The 9,360-nt window shown below is 49.6% G+C and overlaps 1 protein-coding gene across 7 annotated transcripts in view; it reads left to right on the top strand.

The window, feature by feature from the left end:
- Positions 1-6,066, top strand: part of Zzz3 (zinc finger ZZ-type containing 3) — an 81,158-nt gene extending 75,092 nt beyond the window's left edge. For 4 of the 7 annotated variants that reach the window (XM_019204689.2, XM_010605170.3, XM_010605171.3 and 1 more), the window contains 3 exons: positions 2,545-2,679; positions 4,551-4,651; positions 5,046-6,065. In XM_019204689.2, the coding sequence (XP_019060234.1) occupies positions 2,545-2,679; positions 4,551-4,651; positions 5,046-5,190 (381 nt within the window). In that variant the 3' untranslated portion in view covers positions 5,191-6,065. Of the gene's footprint in view, positions 1-2,544; positions 2,680-4,550; positions 4,652-5,045 lie in introns of all 7 variants that reach the window. The other 3 variants (XM_019204692.2, XM_019204691.2, XM_019204690.2) reach the window with 2 other exon arrangements.
- Positions 6,067-9,360: the final 3,294 nt, after the last annotated feature.

Raw genomic sequence — 9,360 nt, 5'->3', positions numbered from 1 at the left:
CCCCCCCCCCCCCCCCCCCCCCCATGGTGCTGCCCGAGGTGCTGAGGGCTGAACTGGGAGCCTCATGCATACGAAACAGATGCTCTTCCCTGTGCTCTTTACTTTTGAAGATTAAATGATATTCCATTGTGTGTATATATCACACTTTGAAAAATCCATTCATTTGCTGATGGATACTAGGTTGCATCTGTCATTTGGCTGCCATGAACAGGGGTGTGTGGATACCTTTTGAGTCCCTGCCTTCATGTTTTTTGGGGCATGCATTCAGAAATGGAATTGCTGGGTCATAGGGTAATTCTGTTTTATAACACCATTTTACATGATTACATTTGTTATTTTCTGTTGTTTTTTTTTTTTAATTGTGGCCATCCTGCTGGCCGTGAATTGATTTATCTTTCCTTAATCTTAGACTTGCTGAGCAAATTTTCTGATATTCTTAGACTTAAAATGCAAGTTAAAAATTTAGTATTTGTTCTCCTTACATCTGAAATATCTTAAATATCTGAACGGAGTAAATTTCCTTGTAAAATTTCTCTCTATGTAATTTGAGCCACGATGTAGCTGTGCACCTACGCCGTTAGTTATGTTGTGTCTCGGGGCTGAGCTGGGGAGGTGGTGACTGTCATGGAACAACTTCACCTGGCGGGACGTTGCAGTGACTGAAAGGCAGGAGAGAGGCCCTGGAGCCCCTGCTCTGCTCCTGAGCACCTCGGACTGGCGCTGTGCTGACATCAGGAAGCCATGGGAGACTTCCTTGGCGAGGAACAGGTGGAGGGGTGGGGACGAACTTTCCATCTTGGGCTACTGAGTATGGTAGGCAGATGTGGTTTCAAATACCCAACCGTGCAATTAATTAATTGTATGACCTTGGGCAAGGGCTACAATTCCTACATGAGTCCATTTGCTTACTGGCAAATAAGCCTAATAGTTAAAGTAGCTGGCATAGAGGAGGGACAGGTAGGAGTGGCCTGTTCTCACTGGGACTTGGTGGGACCCGGGGTTAGGGGACGGGGTGTGCACTCTCCACATGGAGTGGCGGGACTGATGGGAGGTAGCGAAGGTGGGGGTCGGGTGTGGGTAGACTGGGTTAAGAGGAAATGGGACAGTGATTAGACATTTCAGTGAGGTTTAAAAAAACTAAAATTTGGAGTCAGAGCTCAAGAGAAGTGGAAAGTGACATTTTAGGTGAGAACTCTAAATTTAATATTTTGGAGGCAGAATGTTTCTGGTTGAAGGCGAGACCCAGCAGGCATTGGCTCTCGGGGTGGGAGATGAAGAAGGAATGGAGGTCCACAGGAGCTGTCTGAGGAGAGAGGTGGACATAGGGGTTGCCCCAGGTAATGAGCAGTGTGCGCAGTAGTTAAGAGTAGACAGTGTTTGATGTATGCACTTTGGACTGTAAAGTTGCCAGTCCATTTGGGGGCTTGGCTGGTGTTTCTGAACACACTAGAAGCATTCAGAAACATACGGTGTGCATTTAAATTTGTAAAATGTATTCTGGTTAAAAAGCGCGTTGCCATTAATCCCCCTCAGAAGATGCCCTCTGTCTTCAAACACATTTATACCATTGTTCTTAGCACTCTGAGACACTTCTGAAGTCCTCCTTCATGAATATCTTTACAAGGTGTAATAAAAATACGGTGAGCGCTACAGCTCAGTGCCATCCGGTGGACGGGCTCATAAAGACGTCACCATCACAGTGTGTCCTCATCCGCTTTATTCTCTGGATCTTGCAACGTACAATTTCTGATTCTTCCCCAGAGTCAAAATGACCATGAATGGTAAATGTTGTGGGCCAGTTTCAGGACGTTTAAGCAGCCACGCCAGCTCAACGAAAGGCACTCGCAAGAGGACGTCCAGAGCTACTTCAGAAAGGGGCTGAATGGTGGGACGACACTCGGAGGGGGCTCAGTGACAGTGTGTCTTCTCCTGTGTGATTCTTATTTACTTTTAACATTCACTGGATTTCAGTCACATGGTGTACGTACCTGAAGACTTGGTATGCACTTTATAGATCAGTTTTTATGCTGTCTGCAACTTGATGTACAGTTTATAGTCTGTTCTGTGTAGTCACTGTGACTCAGTCTGTCCCCTTTTCAGTCAGAGCAAAGTGGACTGCTTTGATCACTGTGGGAATGCAGAGCAGAAAGCAAGAGCAGAGATTGGTTGTGTCCTGTGTGCAGGAGCAAGTGTAAACATCTGTAAGCCTGGGGAAGGGGAACTGCCGTGGCCTAGGAGGGCAGATGATGAGGAGTCTGAGGCAGATGTGGCCGTCCAGAGACAGGGTGGGCGTGTGGCTGTGTCTGAGAGCCGAAGTCGCACCCTGGACCCTGGGATCTGCATGGTGAAGCCGTCCAGTACCAGTCAGCATTGCTGTTGCATTAAAAAGTTCTCCACAAGTATTAGTGTAAGATTCTGCTAATAGTAGCGCTAATTTTCCATTTCCATGAGTCTAGAAGAGTAATCTCTATCAGTATTTCTTGCACTTAGCTAATTTAACTGCTGAAGTAACATTTTTGCGCCGTGTTGTGTTCTTTTCCATAGGATGAAGAAATTATTCCAATCATGTATAGGAATTTACCGGAATATAAAGAACTGTTACAATTTAAAAAGTTAAAGAAGCAGAAACTTCAGCAAATGCAAGCTGAAAGTGGATTTGTACAGCACATGGGCTTCAAGGTACCGTCTACTCAGTCTTACTACAGCATTTCACGGTTGAAAGGTGAGAAGCGGCCCTGGAAGCCGTGTGTGGACCGGTGTGTCCTGCCTGTCTTGCGTGTGCCAAGTCGTGGGCCACACTTCTGCTGCAGGGACGTCCTCCTCATGGGCTAGGACGTGCTGTGCAGGTGGGCTTGTCTCAGCTGACAGAACTCACCCGCCCGCTCCGAAGCATCGGAAAGGACCCCTGTGCTCCCGGCACTTTACTAAGTGCTGGAGACCCGGGAGGAAATAGGAAGGACTCAGTCGCTGCCTGGCCACTGTCCCACTCTCGCAAGGAATTTAGAGACGCTAAGCCAGAGAGTGGAGCGCCACTAAGTGCTCATAGTGGAGGGCGGCAGAGGCTGTGGAAGGCTTTTGCCTAAGAGTTTAAAGCATCCTAAGGGGTTCGGGAGCCATGGAAAGATTTTAAGCCGATCGTATGTGAAATTTGTATTTCTGAAGGAATACCAACACCCACGACTTAGGGGGAGAGAGGTCTCTTTTGACCCGTGGTCCACAGAGGTTTCAGTTCACAGTCAGCTGGCTCCAAGGCAGGGCGGCCTGGCAGAGGTGCGAGCTCATGGTGTGGTGGCTGTGTGACCACCTCCTCCCCTTGGTCGGTCACCTCCGCAGAGCCCACCTGCAAGTGCACGGGGCTTTAGGAGGACTTAGACAGGAACCATGACAGTGGGTTCTGAGCTGAGTATCTCAATCACTGGCTACTGGTAAATTTTGTAAAATAATCAGTTTTCATGTATCATACACACACACGTTTGTAAAATAATCGGTTTTTGTGTGTCATACACACATGTGGAGGGAAGCCAAAAAAAAAAAAAAACACTAGAGGATGGCAAGGCTGGGGGAAGGAGACAGAAGATGAGGGTGTCCCGAGCCTCTCTGGTGGCTATGGACATACCGATTAACAGGTTTGAGGAAAAGTTAGCCGTCAGAGCTGACTGTACTTTGGATCGGAGGCTGTAATAGTGAGACCGCAAACGTGGCATTACAGATTTTGTTGGTGGTTTATGTGAAAGTACTGCTGTATGCTGTGACTGTTCCAGTGAATTGCAAACAGTTTAGCCTCTCTCCTGATCCTTGGCCATAGCGTTGGCCATACTTCATTAGGTGATTTCCCCTCCTGATCTGTCAGCGTCCTTACCAGTCCCTTGGGATTTTCCTAACTGGCAGCTCTGGCCTCTGAGAGGAAACTTGCTCCTCCTCGTAATTCTTACAGGACCCAGGCATGGCTCGTAGGCCAGTCCATCAGCCGCTCTGGCTGGCTTGATGACCGAAGAATGTAGATAAGGGCTGTCAGCTGATTCCCAGAATTCCGCAGCACAGGCAGAAGGCGGTCAGTGCCACCTGCCTTTTGTCAGATGCGCCTTGGTTATGAGGAGCCTTTAGCTCTGGAGAGTGAAGGTAGGAGTGTCGGTGGTGTAGTCGTCCGGGTTCGTGTCAGTGCCTCCTTGGAGCAGTTCTGTGCGCATTTGGATGGCTTTAACCTCGGAATGAAGTCAGTGTTCACAGTTACCGTACGCTCCTCTGAGATACTTTTCAAGTAAATGGTTGCTGGTGACAAAATGCTCAAATTTGAGATGGTGTGCTTAAAAACTTCTTGAGTAAGTTAGAGCGCATTAAACATTATTCTTTACAGTGTTCCTCTCCCCACTGGAATCTTGATTGTGAGGGTTGGCCCTTTGTCTGCTTGGCTAGAATTTATGTCCAGTTCACAGCGCTTTTTGTGGCCCATGCTGTCAGTGCGAGGACAGACTGTTTCTCCAGCGGACAGTAAGTGGCAGAGCGTGTAAAGCAGCACAGCCTGATGCTTTTTCTCCCGGAATCTGTTGCAGTGTGATAACTGTGGCATGGAACCTATCCAGGGTGTTCGGTGGCACTGCCAGGATTGTCCCCCGGAGATGTCTTTGGATTTCTGTGATTCTTGTTCGGACTGGTAAGTGTTCTCTGCATCTGTGGTCTTAAAGTTTGGCAAGGACGGGGCCAGGGATGTAGCTCAGCGGCGCCGCACCTGCCTGGCAAGCGCAAGGTCCCGAGTTCGATCTCCGGTTCCAAAAGCAAAAAACCAGAATTTGACAAGGACAGAGCTTCTCAGCCAGTGAACTTGATCTCCAAACTTCTTCAAAAAGTATCCACACGTTGGGAATTCAGTTTTGTTCTGAGTGAGTATAAAGTTTTTCTTTCATGCCGTATCTTGGGTGGCTTTCCACGAAAGGAAGATTTGGCCAGATTAGTACACCGGACAGGTTCGGCTGTGGGCTTTTGTAACGTGCAGACCACGTGCATTCAGTGCCGCGCAATGAGTCTGTGCTCTGTCTCTCTCTCCGCAGCCGACACGAAACAGATATTCACAAGGAAGATCACCAGCTAGAGCCTGTTTACAGGTCAGAGACATTCTTAGACAGAGACTACTGCGTGTCCCAGGGCACCAGTTACAATTACCTGGACCCGAACTACTTCCCGGCGAACAGATGACAGGGCAGAGCGGGCGCGTCCCTCACGAGTCCTCTCCACACACAGCAGTGGTCATTGTTGGCGATGTGCGCGGTTCGGCAAGGTCCCTGCTTTCCCTGAATGACACTCACAGCACGAGCGCGTCCGAGCGTTCTCGCCCAGCCCGACTCTGCACCGCGTGGCTCCCATCCCTGTCCAGCAGCCACGCGTCCCGGTGAGCAGAGGGTTGGTTCCCCGGTGAATCCCCGCTGCGTCGAGGCCTGGAGGCGGGAGCTTAGTGGGTGAGACGGACGCGAGAGCACACATCCCCGCGAGGAAATCCCAAAGGTTCAGAGAACTTGGTCATAAATATGGTAACAAGAAGGCAAAGTATTTATATTCAAACACTTCAGTAGCTTTCAGTTCTGTGAAAATAGTTTTCAGCACAGAAACTGACTTCCTTAGACAAAGTTTTAACCAATGACGGTGTTCGCTTCTAGGATCTGTACTCTAAAAGAACTCACTCTCCAGTGCTGGTCGTTGATGGCCTTTAGTAAATCGGAGCTGCTTAACCACATTGATACCTAACTTCTTTTAACCGCAATGAACTGTCCTTGTTCTCAACAGCAAAGCACTACAGGAGGCAACTGTGGCATTGCCTCTTAACCAGCTCATGGTGTGTGAATGTTCTAAAATCGTCACTCAGATATATTTTTAAATGTAACGTTCTATAAGATGATCATGTGATGTGTGCGAACTATGGTGAAAAGTGCCAGTGGTAGTAACTGTGTAAAGTCTCCAATTCACAACATTATTAATTCCTTTAAAATACACAGACTTCTGCCTCTGTATTTGGAGTTGTCGGTACAACTCATCAAAGAAAACTGCCTAATATAAAAATCATATATATGGTAATAATTTCCCTCTTTTGTAGTCTGAACAAGATCCATAAAAGATTGTATTTTTATTACTATTTAAACAAGTGATTAAATTTAGTCTGCGCGGTGAGCAAGAGTTCACATGCATTCTTTTATACTGCTGGATTTTGTTGTGCATCATTTAAAACATTTTGTATGTTTCTTCTTATCCGTGTATACAGTATGTTCTTGAATAATGTTCCTTTGTCAGGAGAACTGTGAGAAATAAACTATGTGGATACTGTCTGTTTATATCTTAGATGCTTCTTGTGACTTCCTTCGGTTAGAATTGGATTTTTTAAAATCAATGTTAATAGCAGTAATTGTTCCTTTTACCTATGCGAGGGCTTGCTTTCTGTCCTTGATAAAGAGTACGCCTGAGAAGATCTGTGAATGGTGGTAGTTAGGGTTCTCCGCAGCGCGTGCTGAGACCCAACGTCAGATGAGCTGACCCTGCTTAAGGAGAAGGGCAGCTATTAATGCCCAGACGTGAAAGCATCTGTTGGAGACTTTTATTCTAGTCATTTTGGATGAAAATAAGTCCGCATGTATTTAAATACACTCCTGGAAATTATAATTGATGAGGGTAGGATGGTATAAATATTCTAAGATAGATTAAGTACTGTATTATGCCTGATCCGATTTGTGTTCTCCCGTTTTTAAATCTATTTACTAGTTCTCAACACATAGCAGGGCACTGAAGTCTACACTGACTTTTTTAAATAAAGAAAAATAATAGAATTTTAAGTATAGAGATAGGAGAATTTTAAAGTAATATATTGATTAAAGACCACTAAAGATGTTGATGTGATATATCAGTCATAATCAGAAAGAAAAGTAACCAGACTTGCACTTCTCCCCCTGGAATTTTAGTGGGGAAAGAGCAGCCGCTAGCATCCTAGGCATTTTGATGTAAGACATTAGGTGCGCATTCCAGGAGACCTGCCTTCAGCCTGGAACGAGGCGGGACGGTGGCCCTGGATGGTGACTTCGTGTGACTGCTGTGTTTCTATAGAAAGAATGCCAGTTAGCTTTTGGAGAACCACTCAGAGCCATTCGGAAATTCCGTAAAGTGTGAGGTGTGCTCTGGAAGAGGGCTGTGAACGATACGGTTGTAAAGAACAGAAGAGACACAAGAAATCCGCTTGAGTGCATTTTTCAAGGGCAGATATTTTAAGACTCGTAGGTGGTAAAGGATTATTTCTGCTGGAACGGAAGATGTGTTTATTTTGAACTTTTCAGCACTGCGCACGCAGTCGCCGTAGCATTCAAAGGCCTCCAGGCAGCAGCGGAGGCGGCAGTGGTGATGTGTTGGAGTTGGAGTTGAGGGTGGCAGGCGTGGCCCAGGCGGCATCTGCTGCAGGCCGACCGTCTTCCTGTGGGCGGCCCAGTGTGGGGCTGAGACAGCAGCTAGGAGAGACGCATTGCCTCCGTGGTCGGGGCTGTTTGTTTACTGGTGTATTTGCTAGTGACGAGGAACTTCCGATGACGCCGTTCCGCCCGGTGCCCCGCTTCCCGAGAGGACAGGGAGCCGGAGACCGGCTGCAGAGCTTGCCGCAGCCGTGCCGTGGCACAGGGGTGACGCGGGCCTCACCCTCACCTCACCGGGCAGATGCGGAGCCTGCGTCCGCCGTGCGGGTGGGGCGCCCGGACCTTCCCCGTGCTTCTCCCCGCCCCAGAACGCGGTGCACCGCGCTGTGAGGAGCATTATGATTTAAGTGAGAGGGAAGACGCCCGCTAGTTCAGTTGTTTTGTGCGGAGTCCTGTATTAACTGTCTTTGTTGCTGTGGGTGCCCGAGCTTGGAATCCATTTCTAGGGCCCCGGATGAAATGGAGGGGTCTCGAGTGTGGCTTTTCCCTCAAGATTATGTTGGGCTGTAATGTTTTTCTTTCTTACGTTGATAAAAAAAAATGTACTGCCCTTCCTAGGATCCCTCTAAAAGCCGGAACTTTTTTTTGCCTCCGTTTTTGGCTGAGGATGTGTCGCGTACGGCCGTGTGGAGCCCGGGACCACGTCTGGCCGGCGGGGCCTGGCTTTCCTGGGTTCTCCCGAAGTGTTTGTGGGTGTCCGGCCGACGTTCCCCGAGGCGTCCTGGTTTCTTTCCTCCGCTGTGCCCGGCCGCGTGTGTGGGGGCTCGCAGGGCTGGCCGGCGACCCTTCCCAGGAGGTGGCGGGGGATGTGGCTAACCCTGGGAACTGGGGTTCGCGTCTGGTGTCTCCGCCCAGTGATGGCAGGGACTCCGGAGTGGAGGTTGCGGGCCTGCTAGGGGTGAGGACGTGAAACGCGCCTTACGGGGTGACAGCCGCCGCCGCCTGTCGCCGAGCTCTGGAGGGCACAGGTGGTCTCCTTGCACAACTCCTGTGAGGTCGGGGACTCCGGATGCTTCGCGGGAGAGCAGTACAGAGGGCTCCCTTCGCGCTCAGCACCCGCTGCTGCGTGTGCGCTGGAGGTGACAAAGCGGAGCCCTCTTGGCGCTCAGAGCAGAGGAACAGGTGGGCGCTAGGTCAGTTTGCTGGATTAGGCAGAGGAAAAGGGTCGCGTGGAGGAGGGTCCCGGGAGAAGGGCGAGCACCGCCACTTGGGGTGGACTGATCGGAGCACGGCTGACGACGAGGCTCACTTAGAGCGAGGGCTGCGGGAGTCTGACGAGGAAGAGGCAGGAGGGTGCCCTCCTCGTGGTTGCCTGAGGCAACATCACTTCCGCCAGCGTGGCCCGGGCCGAGACCCGGAGAGGGCCGGCCAGAGGGCGAGGCCGTCCGCTTCGTGTTCTGGTCACTTCAGGGTCGTGGTGTCATCTCTGGCCGCTCGGGTCAGGGACACGAGCGCAGCACTGCCCACCCTGCGCGGAGCAGGCCGCGTCCCCAGCAGGGCCCTGACTGTAACCACAGAGGCTGGACCCCTTCCTGGGGACACTGACATTTCTGCTTGCGAATGAATGTGGAGAAAGAAAACGACCTTGTGTCCTGAGCACGAGGGATTCTGTAACAGTGCAACTCGCCTATGGCCAAAACGAAAGCCGTACGATGGGTCGTAACTCAGCTAGTACTGTGTTCGCTTCTAACTCTGTCTGGAACAAGGCTTCAAATGCTTTTCAGAACGATGTGTTACAAATAAATAGAAAAAGTCGTCCTGTCTTCCATTTATTTTATTTGTACGTATCCACTTCAAGAAAAAAAAAGACTTTAAAAATACACTTGTCCTGGACATGGACCCTTATCGCACAACGACTGCAGGGGTCATGCAAACCGAGACGGCGCGCTGCGGTCGCGGCTGAGGGGAGCAGGCGCTCAGGGGG

The sequence above is a fragment of the Fukomys damarensis genome, unplaced genomic scaffold, assembly GCF_012274545.1.
Source record: "Fukomys damarensis isolate Sample0158 unplaced genomic scaffold, DMR_v1.0_HiC HiC_scaffold_33, whole genome shotgun sequence".
Lineage (NCBI taxonomy): Eukaryota > Metazoa > Chordata > Mammalia > Rodentia > Bathyergidae > Fukomys > Fukomys damarensis.
The sequence above is the reverse complement of the archived record's forward strand: the minus strand, read 5'-3'. Positions and strand labels throughout refer to the sequence as shown.